Source organism: Ahaetulla prasina, chromosome 1 (genome assembly GCF_028640845.1).
Source record: "Ahaetulla prasina isolate Xishuangbanna chromosome 1, ASM2864084v1, whole genome shotgun sequence".
Lineage (NCBI taxonomy): Eukaryota > Metazoa > Chordata > Lepidosauria > Squamata > Colubridae > Ahaetulla > Ahaetulla prasina.
In genome coordinates, this window is record NC_080539.1 from 376183830 (window position 1) to 376202772 (window position 18943).

The 18943-nt window shown below is 46.6% G+C and overlaps 1 protein-coding gene across 1 annotated transcript in view; it reads left to right on the forward strand.

Moving 5' to 3' along the window:
• The window catches only part of FBN3 (fibrillin 3), a 161767-nt gene that overhangs the window by 115774 nt on the left and 27050 nt on the right, over nt 1-18943 (forward strand). Inside the window, exons 45-52 of the mRNA XM_058173252.1 lie at nt 276-395; nt 703-828; nt 2657-2809; nt 4777-4842; nt 10606-10731; nt 10819-10938; nt 14904-15026; nt 18767-18898. Of these exons, the coding sequence (XP_058029235.1) occupies nt 276-395; nt 703-828; nt 2657-2809; nt 4777-4842; nt 10606-10731; nt 10819-10938; nt 14904-15026; nt 18767-18898 (966 nt within the window). The remainder of the gene's footprint in view (nt 1-275; nt 396-702; nt 829-2656; nt 2810-4776; nt 4843-10605; nt 10732-10818; nt 10939-14903; nt 15027-18766; nt 18899-18943) is intronic.

An 18943-nucleotide genomic window follows, 5' to 3' on the forward strand; every position in this document is an offset into this window, starting at 1 on the left:
TTAACAACTGCAGTGATTTACTTCACAGCTGAGGCAAGGAAGGTCATAAAACAGGGAAAAACTCACCGCACCACTGCTCAGCTACGGCAATTTTGGGCTCAGTTGTGGTCCTAAGTCGAGGACTAAGGCTGTGTAAGGCTGGACGGCTTGATTTCCAAAGGCTTAGCCAGTGTCTACTACACCCGCGCAATGTCGGAAACCGTCCCTGATCTCTAGGGCAGGGACAGCAGCTCCCAGCCGTGGGGAAGGTGACGCGGGATTTTCCTTCCACGCAGACATCAACGAGTGCGTCAGCCTACTGGGGAGCTGCTCCCCGGGAACGTGCCACAATTTGGAAGGCTCCTTCCGTTGCATCTGCCCTCCCGGCTACGAAGTGCAGAACGACAACTGTATCGGTAAGAAGCACAAGGCACCACAGACGAACGGGCGCTTTTGATGGCCAGATCCTGCTTGGTGTGTGTGTGGGGGGGATGTCTGTGACCCCCTCTGGCTTTGATCCCTCAGTGGCGCATCAGGGAATAGGGTCCTCCCTGGGGGAGGGGTCAAAAAAGTTAAGATGGCGGCCAAACCCACGCTATGAGCATTGATCCTTGGAGGAGGGGATTTTCATGTCCCTCCCAGCACTAAAACTGCCTATGGATCGGAATTTGGGGTGCCGGAGGCGGAGGGGGGCAGTGTGTGATCCATCTCGGTGGGTTGCAGATATCAACGAATGTGAGGAAGACCCCAACATCTGTCTCTTCGGTACCTGCACCAACACCCCTGGCACTTTCCAGTGTATCTGCCCACCTGGCTTTGTCCTGTCTGACAACGGAAGGCGCTGCTTTGGTGAGTTTGCGGTTATAATCTCCGGGGTGGGAGTGGGGGGACGACAACATCTACCTCCATTCTCTGGATGCATTGGACTACATCTCCCATCACCTCAGTCCAAAGCTCCGCCCTTTAGGGAGCCGGGATCTCAGATGATCAGCCGTCCCGCCCGCTGGAAAATATTGGTTGATGGAGCACATGGCAGCTTTCCTTCCATGCACTGGCAGCAACGGGGGCAGCGGGCGGGAGTGGATGATTTCACACATGCAATCCAGCCCTGCACAAGCGCAAATGGAGCATTGCACACTCGCCTGCCATTTCCGTGGCCCGGTTCCCAACAGACCATAGCCCAGTGCTGATCCATGCACAGGGTGTTGGGAACCAGAATCAGAGCAAAGCTGGAAGGGACCTTGGAGGTCTTCTATTCCAACCCCTGAAATCCTGCAGGTTCTGACAGGTTCTGGAGAAACCGTAGCAGAAATTATGAATAGTTCGGAGAACAGGCAAATACCACCTCTGGCTGGCCCCAGAGTGGGATGGGAATGGAGATTTAGCAGTATCCTTCCCCTGCCATGCCCACCAAGCCACGCCCACCAAGCCACGCCTACAGAATCGGTAGTAAAAATATTTTGATTTCACCCCTGCTCATGCCCCTGGCGTATGACCCAGAACACATGGACACCAGGAGTAAAATTAGTAAAATGATAAAGAAAGGGCACATAATACTACGGAATATGCGTGATGGGAAAATTTAGACATTTTTTGGCAAGGTTTTGTGGAATTCAGGAAATTATATGCAAGTTATAGGTTACGTGTTAACATACCTTGATTTATAAGAACAGAATAAATGCCCTCCATATATTAATATTGAAGCCATTTATCCAAGTATTTGTTACTTGGACAAAATCCTGCTTTTCCTACTGTGCAAGATCTCAAATGGCAGCTGCTCACTATGGGACCCGGTGTCCGGCGAAGAGTACCGCATCACTTTCAGGGGAGGATAATAGAATGACAGAGTCGGAGGGGACCTTGGAGGTCTTCTAGTCCAACCCCCTGCTCAAGCAGGAGACCCTATCTCGTTTCAGACAAGTGGCCGAATGTTCTACCCTGGAGGTCCCCAACTTGGGCCGTGGAGTATTCGCAAACGGGCCACGTGAGGGCCTAGTCGCGTGAGCATCTTGGGCGCTTGGAGCCCCACTCGTGCGAGCAATGAGTGCTTGTGTGGGCACATACGCACGCAGGTGCCTACCACTACCACAAAATCATCCCCTCTTTGCCCCCTCCAGACCGCTTGGGGAACACTGTTCTACCCCATTTAAACAGGGCGTCTTGGCACATCAAGTGTCTCCTGTGTGTTGGAGGTAGACTTTGCCTCCCGGTGGAGTCTCTGCAGGTGATGCCATTACTATGAGAGAGCCAGAGGTCCAGGAGCCAGGGACCCTGTTAAGGTATTGAGATTTAAGAGCTGACCTGTAAGGCTGACGCAATGAAGATAAATCAGCATTGGTATTGCCGGTTATAGACTACGAAGGGTTCCACAAAGGTTTAAGAGGTGTTTTTAAAGGCAGCCAGGAGAGGGCGCATTTTCTCTTCTTGTGTCCGGTATTCATTGCTGAGTTCTCCGTGTAGAGTTAAGAAGAAGATTGCTTGCTTGTCAGGCATTTGCCTACCACGTATATTTCTGTATATATCTTGCATATAAACCACTGTTAAATGTCTAAGTCTCTGTGTGCTGCATTTTGCTCCTGGGTTGTCTCCTAGTAGTAGCCACGCTGCAAAAGCTCTGAAAGACCCTCCCTCCCCTCCTACCCGGACCTCATGTATTTCCCCTCCCCAATCTTGGCAGACACCCGGCAGAGTTTCTGCTTTACCCGCTTTGACAATGGCAAGTGCTCGGTGCCCAAAGCGTTCAACACCACCAAGGCTCGATGCTGTTGCAGCAAGATGCCAGGCGAAGGCTGGGGAGACCCCTGCGAGCTGTGCCCCCAGGAAGGCAACGGTAGGAGACGGACAGCAGGGAGGGCAGAGGGAGGGAGGGAAGGAGGCCCGGGAGACCATCATCATCATCATCGCCCCCTCCCTGGTCTCTTTTGATGGTTTCTCTCCCTGACGATCCTAGGGAGACCCCTGCCTCTCCTCCCCTCCATCAGCAGGGAAGAGGTCGCCCCTTGCACACAAGGGAGTTAGGGGGTCTTCCCCCCCAAATGGGAGCAATACGACCATTTCTTCAACTTTGGACATTGGTCTGGAGGAGGGAAGTGTGATGATCCGGGACCCGGGCACAGAGGCAACACCGGCAGCTGGCAGTTCAAACCTTTCCTTTATTGCTCCAAACTTCCCCAAACACTCCCATGTTTTCTGGCAAGTCCCAGAGCAAAGTGATGACACACACTTACCTCCAGCGGCCTCTGGCTGCAAGTAGTCCAGCCCCATGTTGTGAGCACCACGGCTGCAAACCAAGAAATCAAGTCAATGAGTCCAGGAAGCAAAGGAGCAAGGCCATTAATCTAGGAAGCCAGGAAGACAGCCCGAAATCCAGGAAACTCCAAATGTCGGCAACGACACTCAACACTCCGTGAATTCAACGTTTGTTCCCGACAAATTCCCACCCCCTCACAGCGTCTCCATAAGTCTCAGTCCCCAGGTGTGCCTTGTGGAGAGGGGTGGGGCACTCTCCCCCCAAGTAGTCGGGTCAGCCTGCGCTGTTCCTGCCTTCTCTCCACTCTCCATGCTCGAGGATCAGGAAAGGGTGGTACTTGCTCATCGCCTGAGCTCGGTCTCTCATGTTCACTGCTTAGCCTCTCTTGGTCATCCTTCCCCAACCCCCTTCCTCCTTGCCTATAAGCCTTCCCAATGCCGACAGGTCCTGGCCTGATTGGGCCTGCCCCTCCCCATATTCCTCCGAAGACCCCCCCCCCCTCATCTCCTTCGCCTCATCTTCCTCTGCAGATTCAGGCTCCAATGGGGGCATGACAGGGAGGGTGTTGGAGAGCCAAAATATTTGTATTGTTCTTTTCTTTTCCCCGTTCTTTTTATATTGGTTTCCATCACTTCTAAGGACCCAGAGTCCTCGCAACGAGATGGGCATTAAAAGTAGTCTTCGACTTACGACCACAGTTGAGAACCCGAAATTTCCATCGCTAAGTGAGACCGTTGCAAAGTGGATTTCGCTCCGTTCTTGCTACACTCGATAAGGGAATCATGACAACGGTTAAGTTACTCACACGGTTGTTAAGGGAATCCGATTTCCCCATTGCTTATAAGAAGGTCACAAAAGGGGATCACGTGATCCCTGGGACACTGCGACCGTCATAAATAGGAGTCCGTTGCCAAGGGTCCAAATTTTGATTGGGGATGCTGCAGCAGTCGTAAGTGTGAAAACAGTCGTAAGTCAGGGTTTTTTTCACTGCTGTAACTTTGAACAGTCACTAAACGAATGGTAGCAGCATTGTTCTTTTTTTCTTGTTGTTCTTTTTATATTTGTTTTGTTTTTTAAGCCACCCGAAGTCCTGAGTTGTTTTGAAAAATAAATACAGCTAATCTTTGACTTATGACCGTTCATTTACCAACAGTTCAAACTTACGACAGCACTGGCAAAAGTGAGTTATGACTGGTCTTTGCGCTCAACGACTGTTGTACCAGGGTCAGGTGATCAAAATCCTATCACTTGGCAACTGGCATGTACTTATAACGGTTGCGGCATCCTGGGGTCACGTGAGCGCCATTTGTGACACACAAACCCCCAGCCGGCTTCTGACAAACAAAGTCAATGGGGGAAGCTGGATTCACTTAATGACCATGTGATTCACTTAACAACTGTAGACCCTAAAGTTGGGTACAACTCTCTTAGCGTTTGCCTCCCTTGTCAACACATTCTGATCCAATTGTGGCCGCAAGTTGAGGACCCGCTGTAGAATAAATGCTTTTTAGAGGAATGACAGCAGGCTTTGCCTCTCCCGTCCGCAGTTGCCTTCCAAGAGCTGTGTCCGTACGGCCACGGGGCCATTCCGGGGCTCGGAGATTCCCGAGAAGGTAAGGACCCAAAGCCAAGAGTGAGTTTTATCTTGACCTCTTTACTCCCTTGAAAATTTTCATCAGGATTAAGCAGCCTGGCTTTCATCCAGATGTGAAGGTAGACTGCTCAGAACAATGGAGGCTTTTCCTCCATTTGGGGGATGGGGTGGGGAAGAAAGAACGAACTATTCCTGGGCAGAATGGGACAACTTACTGCAGGACAATTCAACAATTCGATTTCACTATTTAAAATAATTTAATTTTTTTTGTTATTTGAAATCAAATGAATGGTTTAATTTTTCATCCTGCTCCTCCTTTCTTTAATGATTCTATTCCACTATTTCTTCAATATTAGTGTAACTTTTGTCCTGCAATGGGGTGGTCACAGCGAGTTGTCGTAGACCAGGGGTCTGCAAACTTGGCTCTTTTAAGACTTGTGGATTATATAAGACATTATTTTGAAGAATAATAAGGACTAAATTGACTTTAAATCTAATATTGGTAGTTGGACTTTTGTTACTAATATATTGGAAGATGTAGCACTGCTTATATTTGAAGATTGGACTAATTTTAATGGACTTAAAGGATTTGAAGATTGAATTTTAATGGACTTAAGAAAGAAAACAGAAACTTTAAGGTACTCAAAGAATCTACAAGGAAGATATACACTGGAATGAAAACTTGGATCGACTACATTTAACCCATATTTTAGATTGAAGTGTTAAATAGAATAGAATAGAATAGAATAGAATAGAATAGAATAGAATAGAATTTTATTGGCCAAGTGTGATTGGACACACAAGGAATTTGTTTTGATGCATATGCTCTCAGTGTACATAAAAGAAAAGAAAAATACAGATTGTAAGAATTGTATCGTATTAATGTACTTGTTTATAAGGGAAAGGGGAGTTAAGGTTTTAAAGGGAGAGGAGAGATTATGGATTATGGTTTATTGGTGTAATTTAGTTTATGACTGATAGATGCAATAACCTGTATTCTGCTCTGGGAAGTCCTGGGGGGGGGAGGGAAGGATGTGGGGGAGGGGGAAAGGGAGAGGGAGGAGGGTGGGGGGGGAATTAAGTGGTAAAAATTTTTGTAAAACTTTTTTTTTATTTATTTATTTTTTTTTATTACTTTTTTTTGCAACAAACAAACAAAAAGAAAATACATTATTACACCCTTGTGCTATACATAAAAGGAAGATTTGGGTCTTCGGATATATCCTCATGATTGCCAAAATCCACGTTCTCGAGGTACAGGTACTGAAGCGTCCAATGTTCCAAGCGCAAAGTCCACAAATGGTTTCCAAGTCTTCCAGAAAATATCTTCTTTATACACACCACTTCTAATTTTAATATCACATGTCATTTTATCATTTAAAGCTAATTTCCACATTTCAGAATTCCACTCTTCTATTCTAAAAATCACATCTAGTTTCCAATATCTAGCTATTATAATTCTACCTATTATAATCATAATCATAATTCTAATCAATTCTTTTTCATATTTTGTTAATTCTATTTCCTTAATTACCAACAATAATATAGTTTCCACTCTCAATGTTATTACTTTCCCCATCATTTCAAATATCATTTTCTCCAATTGTTGCCAAAACTTATTAACCTTATCACAATTATACCACATATGTTCATAAGTCCCCAATTCCATCTCACATCTCCAACATTTTTACTAATTTTTTATCCATTTGTGACAATCTTACTGGAGTCAAATACCATTTCCAAACAACTTTATAATTGTGCTCTTTAATCCTTATAGATAAAGTTCTCATAATTCTACTCTTCCAATTCACATTCCAATCTGACTCTGGTATTTCAATATTAAGATCTTTTTCCCAATTTGTCCTCATCACTCTTTGTAATTTTTCATCAGAATTTATAATCTTATAAACCCTACTAACGAGTCCCTTTAGCCCAATTTCATCTTTCATAATCCGAGATACTAAATATTCAAATTCAGTTTCACATCTATTTATCGAATAATTTTCCTTAGTTTTTTGTCCATTTTCTATCTGTATTTTTCAAACCAACTTAACCCTAATTTTTCAATAATTTCTTTATTCCTCCTTTCATTTCCATAACTTTTATCCAATCTCTAATAATTTCTATATTTTCCTCTTTAATCACTTCATTACGTTTTATATTATTTTTAATCGGCCAAATTCAATTGTCTCCCCAAAAGATTATATCCGAATTAAAATTTTAACAAATTTATTCCACATTTTTACTTAATCCTTTAACCAATAACTTCTACTTACACATTTTAAATTTGCTTTATCTAAAACCACCTTGATCCAAATTTCTCTATATCCTTAACTCTAAGTCTCTCCAATAGTTATCTTCACCTTTAAATATTTTTACCACTATCCGGATACCATACGCACAGTAATAATTAAATAATTTGGGGATTCCTAATCCACCTTCCTTTTGATTTTGATACCACATTTTCTTCACTAATCTAGGTCTTTTGCCACCGTTACAAAATTTATCCAATTTTTTCTGATATCCTTCAATATCTTTCTCTGTCAAATTTAGTGGTAGCATCTCGAATAAAAAGTTGAACTTGGGCAGCAACATCATCTTACACATTGCAATTCTACCAAACCAAGACAACTTTAAAATTTTATATTTATCTATCTTCTTCTCAATTTCGTTAATCACCACATCATAATTAAGTTTTTTCAATTCTTTAACCTTAAGTGAAAGCACTATACCCAAATATTTCAATGTGTTTTTAATCCTTCAACTCCGGGAGTTGAAGTCCTCAAGTCTTAAAAGAGCCAAGCTTGCAGACCCTGGTCTAGTACAACTTGCTGCGGCCAACACTAAGACCCCTGTCCTAGACCCTTCCTGGCCACAGAGATGTCCAAATGGCCAAAAGCTACACCCTTTGCTCCACAGCAAACAGTGGCTTCACTTAACGACTGAAGTTGTTTTTTTTTTTTGTTTACATTTATACCCCGCCCTTCTCCGAAGACTCAGGGCGGCTTACAGTGTATAAGGCAATAGTCTCATTCTATTTGTATATTTTTACAAAGTCAACTTATTGCCCCCCCAACAATCTGGGTCCTCATTTTACCTACCTTATAAAGGATGGAAGGCTGAGTCAACCTTGGGCCGGGCTCGAACCTGCAGTAATTGCAGGCTTTGTGTTCTTAATAACAGGCCTTACCAGCCTGAGCTATCCGGCCCGGTGTTTGTTTAATGACGATAGCATTCATTTAACAACCGCCACGTTTGCTTAATGACAGTCACAAAAGAGAATGCAAATGTATAACCGTTATGACATACAACCATAATGGGCAGTCTCTATTACGGTTGTATATCAAGGACTAATTGTACACACACAAGCAAAAATTGCCCACACACCCACCTGCTCACACACACAAAAAAACAAACCAGAAAGAACCTGGGAATTCTTTTCCCGACTCGCAAATCTCATCCAATGTCAGAAAACGTGCGAGTCCCCTCTTATGCTGGGGAAGCATGCATAAAACATTTTCCTTGATAAAATACACAATCCCAAAAGTTTTGGAGGCCACCGTCTGAGAGGGCAGAAATCGCTTTGCAAAGTCTTGTGATGGATTAGATAAATAAGTGGAAGAGACAGCCACGGCCATTGTCGGTTCTGCGAGAACAGCTTGGCGTTACACGTGGTACACACCATGACGAAGCTCTTCTGAGCAGTTTTATTGTTCAGCCAATTTGTCCCAGGGCCTGACACCAAAACACAACCTGCAATTAAGTTCAAGGCATAAAAAGGACACACACACACACACACAAAAAAAGGAAGAAGAAGAAAAAAACATTGATTTCCAATTCCTTCTGGCACAGTAGAAGAGCAATCCCCAACTTTTCCAGCTATGTGGACCGGTGGGGTGGGGGATGGGGGGGGGGGAAAGGGGATGGTTCCGCATGAGCGGCAGGCGAGCACCCACCGTTTGCACAAACGGAGCTGCGTGTATCTGCTTGCTTGCACGCCCTCTGTGAGTGCAACTGTCTGTGTATGCACATTCGCCTGCCACTTCCGTGGCCTGGTTCTGAACAGACTACAGCCCAGTAGTGGGTCGCAGCCCAGGGGTTGGGGACCCCTGCAGTAGAATAAGATAATAACAAACAACCTCAATTTTTTTACTTTTATGTAATAATATATATTAGCCACTTCTATAACAACAACAAATCTACAATGTTTCCCCGAAAATAAGACCCATCTTATATTTTTTTGCCACCAAAAAAGGTATCGGGTCTTATTTTCGGGGGAGGGGAGAGATGTCATCCACTGACTCCCCTCACTTGCGTGTGTTGTCCCCGGACCTCCTTTTTGTTGTCAGAGGCCTTCAGGAACTTCTTCTGCACCTGGCATGGCTTTCCTGAAGGCCCCTGCAGCCGATAACAGCACTCTGGATCGATCCGGAGTTCTGTTATCGGCTGCAGAGGCCTTCAAGAAAGCCTTGCCGGCTGCAGAAGAAATGGGCTACCAAGGCGGGTGTTGGGGTGTGCGAGGCGTGGCTGCAACTGTCCAACAGTTAGTTGTAGGGCAGCTCCACCCCGCATCCCCACTCTAGCTTAATTTTTACCCAGGCACCCTGGAGTGGGCAGGGTTTTACTTAGGGCTTATTTTGGGGGTAGGGCTTATATTGGGTGCACGTGTAAAAATCAAGCTAGAATTTACTAATGGGGTAGGTCGTATTTTCAGGGAAGCACAGTATTTTTTAAAATCTTTTCATGACCCCATAATCCCTTGTGGGGTGGAGTCGGGGCAACTGAATGGAGCTGAGTGTTTACTGGCCGGATGCCCTTCCTGTTGCCAATGTGGAGTTTCGTACAGCAGATGTATTCTCAGAGTGCCCAGAGAGAGAAATATCTGCCTCTACCTAGGATCGAACTCACAGCCTCCTGATTGTGAGGCGGGAGCTCCACCTCTAGGCCACCACACCTATAACAACAAACCTATCTAAGCCGCAAAACCCCAAATCAAAGTTTCTTTTTTCCCTCACCTTGAGCACTTTATTGTAGCACACAAAAATAAGTCGGCAATCAATGCTTTTCCTTTCGCTTTCCCCTACACTTTCTCCTCTTCCCATCTTCCTCCCCTATTTTCCCATTGCATGTATTTTCATTTTTCTTAGTATTTTTCTATTTTGATAAACTAATAAAATCAAAATACCCTACCACATTTGAGGGGGGAGAGGGCTTGTGCTTTCTGAGAAAGTGAAAACAGCTCACTAGGGTTAGCACAAAAACGCTGTCGTGTCCCAATTCTTCTCTGACGGCCGGGTCTGGGAAGTCTGTATCAAGCGTGGCCGCGAAGCCTCTGCAGCTTTGCCAAATTCCTGTCAGAGTTCTCAGGGCAGGCAGGAATCCAAGGTGTGACTTCAGCAACCAGATGAGACTTTGCCTGACTCAAGGAATGCCAGAAAGCAGATCCTTTATATAGGCCATGGGGTGTGGCTCCATGACTCAGCACTTATCCAGGCCTGCCCCTCCCTTCCTTTTGCTGACGTCGCCTCTCCATTCTCCGGAAGTGGGGATCTGTCCACGTTTTGTCAGTTGCCGGCAATTCTAGCTCGTGGCTGGCTTCTTGCTCAGTCTGTCCGGGCATGGTGCCAGGGCTGGGGGTTGGAGGCATGCCAGGCCATTCTTCTTCACTCTCTGGCTCAGATAGCAGGAGATGGGAGGGGCCCGGCAGCGGAGAGGGGGGCGGGCGAGGCACAACAGACGCACAACCCATGGCGTTGCTGATTCCACACGGTCTCCTCTGCAGACGTGAATGAGTGCGCGGAGAATCTGGGTATCTGTATTAACGGCGCCTGCATCAACACGGACGGGTCCTTCCGCTGCGAATGCCCCTTCGGCTACAACCTGGACTACACCGGGGTCAACTGCGTGGGTGAGTAGGGGGACTGTTCAAGCCCTATTTGAAGCTTTTCCTTCAAGTAGACGAATTCGCTCCCTTCTTTTCTCGTAACCTCGGCAGACACGGATGAATGCTCCATCGGCAACCCGTGCGGGAACGGTACCTGCACCAACGTGATCGGGGGCTTCGAATGCGCCTGCGACGAAGGATTTGAACCGGGGCCAATGATGACCTGCGAAGGTAATGTCCACTTTATTTTCCTTTTGATTGATTGGATTTCTGCAGCTGCCCTTCTCACCTTTGGGAAGATCTCAAGAGTAGAAAACAACGTATGACGGGATGGATGGGAGAGGGAATGTTTGGGGGGAAGCGAAAGTAACTGCTGTATCTCCCTGAGGCACTGCCTCAAGGTCACCCGGTTGGGAGAAGAAAGCATGTGCAGACTAATCTATGCTTGAAGTGACCATTCTGAAAACATCTTGTTTGAACGTGATTGGTCACGGGGGTGGAGAATCAGCAATTTAAGGGAGGGAAAACAATTTCATAGAATAGAATAGAATTTTTATTGGCCAAGTGTGATTGGACACACAAGGAATTTGTCTTGGTGCATATGCTCTCAGTGTACATAAAAGAAAAGATACCTTCATCAAGGTATAACATTTACAACACAATTGATGGTCAATATATCAATATAAATCATAAGGATTGCCAGCAACAAGTTACAGTCATACAGTCATAAGTGGAAAGAGATGGGTGATGGGAACGATGAGAAGATTAATAGTAGTGCAGATTCAGTAAATAGTCTGACAGTGTTGAGGGAATTATTTGTTTAGCAGAGTGATGGCCTTCGGGGAAAAACTGTTCTTGTGTCTGGTTGTTCTGGTGTGCAGGGCTCTATAGCGTCGTTTTGAGGGTAGGAGTTGAAATATTTATTTATTATTCATATTTGTAGTTTATGTCCTGGATGTGAGGGATCTGCAGATATTTTCACGGCCCTCTTCTTGATTCGTGCAGTATACAGGTCCTCAATGGAAGGCAGGTTGGAAGCAATTATTTGGCGCACAGTGCGCGATTCTCAGTTCTGGCTCTGCGTCACTGCAGTACACTTGATCTCTAATAAAATTACACCTTTCTCAACAAATGGAGCCAATGATCATTTCTATGTAGAGGTTTAAATGGTGGCAGGTCTGACACAACGACCGAGCAAACCACAAAAATCCATCATAGAATCACAGGGCTGGAAGGGACCCTGGAGGGCATCTACTCCAACCCCTCTGCCCAAGGCAGGAGATCTTATTTCATCCTGGACAAATAGCTCCATCCAGTCTTGAAGGCTTCTAGCGATGGGGTCATGTCTTCACCTCCATCCTAAAAGCCAGCAGGTCAAAGCTGTTAAAAGATTGAAGACCATCCATCTGTGCCTCCTGCTTCTGACCGTAGACAGCACCACATGCCTCCTGAAGATGCCCACAGCATTGTTGTTGTTCCTCTACTCTGGGAAGATCTATTAAGATTGCACGTATTTGAACGATAACTAAACAACCGTGTGTGAGAAAGAGAGGGAGGGAGGGAGGGAGGGAGGGGGAGAGAGAGATAGATACCTGTGATTGATAGATAGATAGATAGATAGATAGATATAGATAGATAGATAGATAGATAGATAGATAGATAGATAGATAGATAGATGGATGGATGGATGGATGGATGGATGGATGGATGGATGGATGGATGGATGGATGGATGGATGGATGGGCAGGTAGGTAGGTAGGTAGGTAGATAGATAGATAGATAGGTAGATAGATAGATAGATAGATAGATAGATAGATAGATAGATAGATAGATAGATAGATAGATAGATAGAAAGATAGATAGAAAGATAGACAGACAGACAGATATTTTCTATTCTGTCCTATTCTATCCTATCTTATCCTTTTTTTTTTTTTTGCATTTATATCCCGCCCTTCTCCGAAGACTCAGGGCGGCTTACACTGTTTTAAGCAATAGTCTTCATCCATTTGTATATTATATACAAAGTCAACTTTATTGCCCCCCCAACAATCTGGGTCCTCATTTTACCTACCTTATAAAGGATGGAAGGCTGAGTCAACCTTGGGCCTGGTGGGACTTGAACCTGCAGTAATTGCAAGCAGCTGCTGTTAATAACAGACTGCATTAGTCTGTTGAGCCACCAGAGGTCCTATTCGATCCTATTCTATTCCTATCCTATTTTACTTCCACTTTTGCTTCTGCTTCTAATTCTATTCACCAGTGGAACGGCTTGCCTCCAGAAGTTGTGAATGCTCCAACGCTGGAGGTTTTTAAAGAAGAGACTGGACAACCATTTGTCTGACATGGTGTAGGGTTTCCTGCCTGAGCAGAGGGTTGGACTAGAAGACCTCCGAGGTCCCTTCCAGCTGTGTCATTCTCTTCTATTCAACTAGCTGTATTTGTTTCTTTGTTGGCAGCATTTTTGTGCGTCCTGTTTCCCAGAGATTCTTGGCGGCTAAGGCAGAGTTTTATCAAAATTGGAAAACGAAGCTGGCATAAAATATTAAGACGAGTTAAGACACTTGAGTTAAGGGAACCGTCAATCGATAGATTTGCATTTATTCCTTTTCCCTGGAGGTTTTCACTCAGAAGCTGGTTCATCCTCTTACTGTATCAGGCAAATCCTGCGGGTGCAGGGGTTAGACTTTTATTTATTTATTTATTTATTTATTTATTTTGTCACAACATCATACAAAAAGATTATATAGCATATAAACATATATATGAGTAAATATTAGTAATATAGTAATATGAGTAAATATAACTTGATGACTTCTTGAGGTCCCTTCCAATTCTATGATGCTGTGAGACCTGCTAAAGAAGCCCAGCATCCAGCAGGCAACTCCCAATCTGGGTCAGTCACTGGAACCAGAGGATTAGTTTTCCAAGCTTTTGGACTTGTGCTGGAGCCCATCCTCAGGGAACTTCTCTCTAGCACAATGTGTGCTTGGGGCTACTCTTTTCGTAGTATTTATGTGGAGCCTGCTTGTGGGCGGCTTTTTAGGTGTTGATTGGAGTGTGGGCAGTGGTGAAATCCTCCACTGCACACTGTGCGGATGCGCGGTGCGCAACAAACACATGTACACACATGCATGGTGTGTGCCAAACGCACGCTACACACGCATGCTGCGCACAAAAAAAGGAGGCTTAGGAAGGTAAGTAGAACAGAAGGGGGGGAACATCTGTGCTGCACGATTTAGATTTAGGAAATTCTGCTTCCTAGCGAATATAAATTGTGCGGCACAGCTGATCATCGGAAATACCGGTAACTTTTTTGACTACCAATTCGCCCAAACCAGTAGCATTTTTAACTACCAGTTTGCCCGAACCAGTAGGTTTTTTTGTACTACTGGATCACTCGAACCAGTAGTTTTTATTACTCCTGGTTCTCCCAAACAGAACAGAACAGAACAGAATTTTTTACTGGCCAAGTGTGATTGGACACACAAGGAATTTGTCTTTGGTGCATACGCTCTCGGAGTACATAAAAGAAAAGATACGTTCACCAAGAATTCTAAGGTACAACACTTAATGCTAGTCATAGGGTACAAATAAGCAATCAGGAAACAATGATCAAATATCAATACCATTGAACCAATCAATATCAATGTAAATCGTAAGGATACAAGCAATAAAGTTACAGTCATACAGTCATAAGTGGAAGGAGATGGGTGGTGGGAACGATGAGAAGATTAATAGTAGTGCACTAGTGTTTGGACAAACCATACCCTACAGACCAGTGTTTCTCATCCTAGCAAATTTAAGATGTTCATCTTCAACTCCCAGAATTCCTGGTCAGCCCTTTGGACTTCAGTTCCCAGAATTCCCTTCAGAGGTTCTTGATGCCCTCTGAGCTTGATGGTTTTCTTGCATTTCACCCTTGGGTGTGGGTAGCCAGCGATGAAGCCATTGGCTGTTGTTTCCTTGTGCTGCCAAGCCCTCGCCTCCTAAGTACTTGATAAGCTGGTGGTAAATCAGCACTCTTGTGACGAGGGGCCCGTTTCCCAGTCTTCAATCTTTTCTCTGGCTGTTTTTGTCCCTGCTGGGCTGACAATCTTAGTAGCTGCAAAATTGAATGTGTGTCTTTGTTCATTGTGACACTCCTCAACCGCTAATCGCTGAAACGGTCTCCCCTTCCCCACCTGTCCAATCTCCAGATATCAACGAGTGTGCCTTGAACCCGCTGCTCTGTGCCTTCCGATGCCTCAACACGCTCGGTTCCTACGACTGCACCTGCCCAGCTGGGTACACCTTGCGGGACGATCGCAGAATGTGCAAAGGTGAGGACCCTCCCTTGAGACAAGGGAGCGGACGAAGGCTCTGCCTGTGGGAAGGATGGCCAAAGGCTCTAGTACAGCGGTTCTCAACCTGTGGGTCGCAACCCCGTTGGGGGTCAAATGACGATTTGCCAGGGGTCGCCTAAGACCATTGGAAATATGAGAAATATTTATTTATTTATTTATTAAATTTTTATACCGCCCTTCTCCCGAAGGACTCAGGGCGGTGTAAAGCCAAAAATAAAAACACAGAAATGTACAATTAAAACGACAATTTAAAACCGAGCATATTTAGAAAAAAATGGCCACATTTAAAAGTTTAAAATTTAAAATTATAAACCATATAATAATAAACCCCAGTTAAAATTTTAAAATATTAGAAATATTAAAAATATTATAAATATTAATATTATGCCAGTCCCGCTTGAATAAATAAATGCGTTTTCAGCTCACGGCGAAAGGTCCGAAGATCAGGCACTTGACGTAGTCCAGGAGGAAGTTCGTTCCAGAGCGTAGGAGCTCCCACAGAGAAGGCCCTCCCCCTGGGGGCCGCCAGCCGACATTGTTTGGCGGACGGCACCCTGAGAAGACCCTCTCTGTGAGAGCGTACGGGTCGGTGGGAGGCATGCGGTAACAGCAGGCGGTCCCGTAAGTACCCGGGCCCTAAGCCATGGAACGCTTTGAAAGTGGTGACCAAAATCTTAAAGCGCACCCGAAAGACCACAGGAAGCCAGTGCAGACTGCGCAGGATTGGTGTTACATGGGAGCAACGAGTTGCTCCCACTATTACCCGCGCAGCTGCATTCTGGACTAGCTGCAGCCTCCGGGTGCACTTTAAGGGCAGCCCCATGTAGAGAGCATTGCAATAATCCAAACGGGAAGTGACAAGAGCGTGAGTGACCGTGCATAAGGCATCCCGGTCAAGGAAGGGGCGCAACTGGCGGACCAAGCGTACTTGGTAAAAAGTCCTCCTGGAGACGGCCGCCAAATGATCATCAAACGACAGCCGCCCATCCAAGAGGGCGCCCCCCAAGTTGCCCCCCCTTCCCATTGGGGCCAATACCTCCCCCCCGACAGCCAGCTGCGGCTGCAGCTGGCTGTACCGGGGTGCCGGCATCCACAGCCACTCCGTCTTGGAGGGATTGAGCTTGAGTCTGTTTCTCCCCATCCAGACCCGTACGGCTTCCAGACACCGGGACAGCACTTCAACAGCTTCGTTGGGGTGGTTCGGGGTGGAAAAGTACAGCTGCGTATCATCAGCGTACAGGTGGTAACTCACCCCGAAACCACTGATGACCTCACCCAACGGCTTCATATAGATGTTGAACAGGAGAGGCGAGAGAATTGACCCCTGCGGCACCCCACAAGTGAGGCGCCTCGCGGTCAATCTCTGCCCCCCTGTCAACACCGTCCGCGACCGGTCAGAGAGATAGGAGGAGAACCACCGATAAACGGTGCCTCCCACTCCCAACCCCTCCAACCGGTGCAGCAGGATACCATGGTCGATGGTATCAAAAGCCGCTGAGAGATCTAATAGGACCAGGGCAGAGGAACAACCCCTATCCCTGGCCCTCCAGAGGTCATCCACCAACGCGACCAAAGCTGTCTCTGTACTATGACCGGGCCGGAAACCGGACTGGAACGGGTCTAGATAGACGGACGGAAGTATACTTGCGAGTCGAAGAATCGCGCTCCAATGGTTGACTCCACAAGCCAGCTGCAGGCTCTTCAAATCGCTAGCCGAATTCGGCTTCAGGCGCGATGAATTAAAAAAGAGAGAAATCTTTGCTCTGATGTCTCCCTCTCAAGCCAGCTGCAATCACTCCCAATCGCTAGCCTAATCTGGCTTCAGGCACGATAAACTTAATAGGGGAGGAGTCTCCGCTTTAATGCCTCCGTCCTCAAGGCAATCGCAAGCAGTTCAGATCGCTAGCCGATACAGCTTCAGGCGCGATGAATTCAAAACAAAAATAATTTTACGGTTGGGGTCGCCACATCGTGGGGAATTGTATTAAAAGGGTCGCAGCACTATAAAAGTTGAGAACCACTGCTCTAGTAGACACACACCCCCCCGCCTCCAATAAGATTAGTGTGGTGTTAAAAAGTATTTGCTAAGCCAAGCAAGGTAGCTTATCTCTGGGCTCTTTCAGTGGCTCTTCCAATTGTCGTCTGCTGGTGTTGCGTGCCAATAAAAGGATTTGGCGCCACTCGCACGCGATCAAAACTAGAAATCTGGGCCAGAATTTTAGATTCCCGACCCCTCCAGGAAATTTAGAGGCTTCCCACCTCTGAGCTCCAGCCATCCTTCAAGAACAATGTAAGTTTCTAGTCCTCATGGCTCCAAAGCAGGGGTGCAATTCAGCAGGTTCTGACAGGTTCTGGAAAACTGGTAGTGGAAATTTTGAGTCATTCGGAGAACCGGCAAATACCGCCTCTGGCTGGCCCCTGAGTGGGGTGGGAATGGAGATTTTGCAGTATTCTTCCCCCAGGAGTGGGGCGGAAATGGGGATTTTGCAGTATCCTACCCTCAGGAGTTGGGGGGGGAATGGAGCTTTTGCAGTTCCTTCCCCTGCCATGCCCACCAAGTCACACCCACCAAGCCACGTCCACAGAACCGGTAGTAAAAAAATTTGGATTTCACCACTGCTCCAAAGACTCTAGAAAGAGTGCAGAGAAGAGCAACCAAGAGGATCAGGGGACTGGAGGCTAAAACATACGATGAATGGTTGCAGGAACTGGGCCTGGATAGTCTAGTGAAGAGAAGGACCAGGGGAGATATGAGATCAGTCTTCCAATATTTGAGGGGCTGCCACAGAGAGGGGGGTTGTTGTGTCTGGGCCCCCCGAGCCGGCCCTCCTGCCAGAAAGTGACTTGGAGCCGGGCCCCCTGCCAGAAGGTGACTTGGAGCCGGGCCCCCTGCCAGAAGGTGACTTGGAAAGTGAGGGGGAAGGGCCATCAGGACTTACCTCGGGAGCACCGGCTTCCCTGGCTCAGCTCCAGGAGCCAGAAGCAGGCCAGGTGGAGGAGATAACGAGGCCTCCGTCCCCTGACTCTTCCCCCCCCAGGCCACGCCTCCAGACCCACCTGATGGCAATCAGGCCTGGCTGGACCCTAGGTTTCGTAGGCAGGAGAGGCGGAAACAACAGAAGCAAGGGTGGGGCAGGCCTAGGAAGTGCTGAGTCATGGAGCCACATCCCACAGGATATAAAAGCAGCAAGGGCTGAAGTTTGTTCCTGGGTGACTCATCGGCGTCGAGGGAGATAACAGAGACACTTGGCATACGCTCGCTATTCTGCTGCCAGAGCTGATAGTGCGGCTAATTAAGCCATCACTCGGACGGAGGCGAGGGAGGACAGAACAGGGTTGTCAAGCTATTTTCCAAAGCCCCTGAAAGCCAGACAAAGAATAATGGATGGAAACTGACCAAGGAGAGGTTCAATCTGGAAATAAGGAGAAATTTCCTGACAGTGAGAACCATCAAGCCATGGAACAGAAGTTGCCTTTGGAAGTTGTGGGAGCTTCATCCCTGGAGGCTTTCAAGAAGAGACTGGACTGCCATCGGTCAGAAACGGTGTAGGGTCTCCTGCTTGATCAGGGGGTTGGACTAGATGACCTACAAGGTCCTTTCCAACTCTGTTAATCTGTAAAAAAAATAAAAAATAAAAAGGGATGCACAGAAAGCCTGCAGAGATCCGTGGCTTGTCCGGCTTCACATTCCTTTTCTTCTTCCTTTATTTCCGCAGATTTGGACGAGTGTGCCCACGCCATGCACAACTGCGAGTCCCACGGGATGATGTGCAAGAATCTGATCGGCACCTTTGCTTGCATCTGCCCACCCGGGATGCAGCGCCGGCCGGACGGTGAAGGTTGCACAGGTGGGACACGTTTTAAACCCTCAAGTTCCTAGTCCTCAGGGCTTG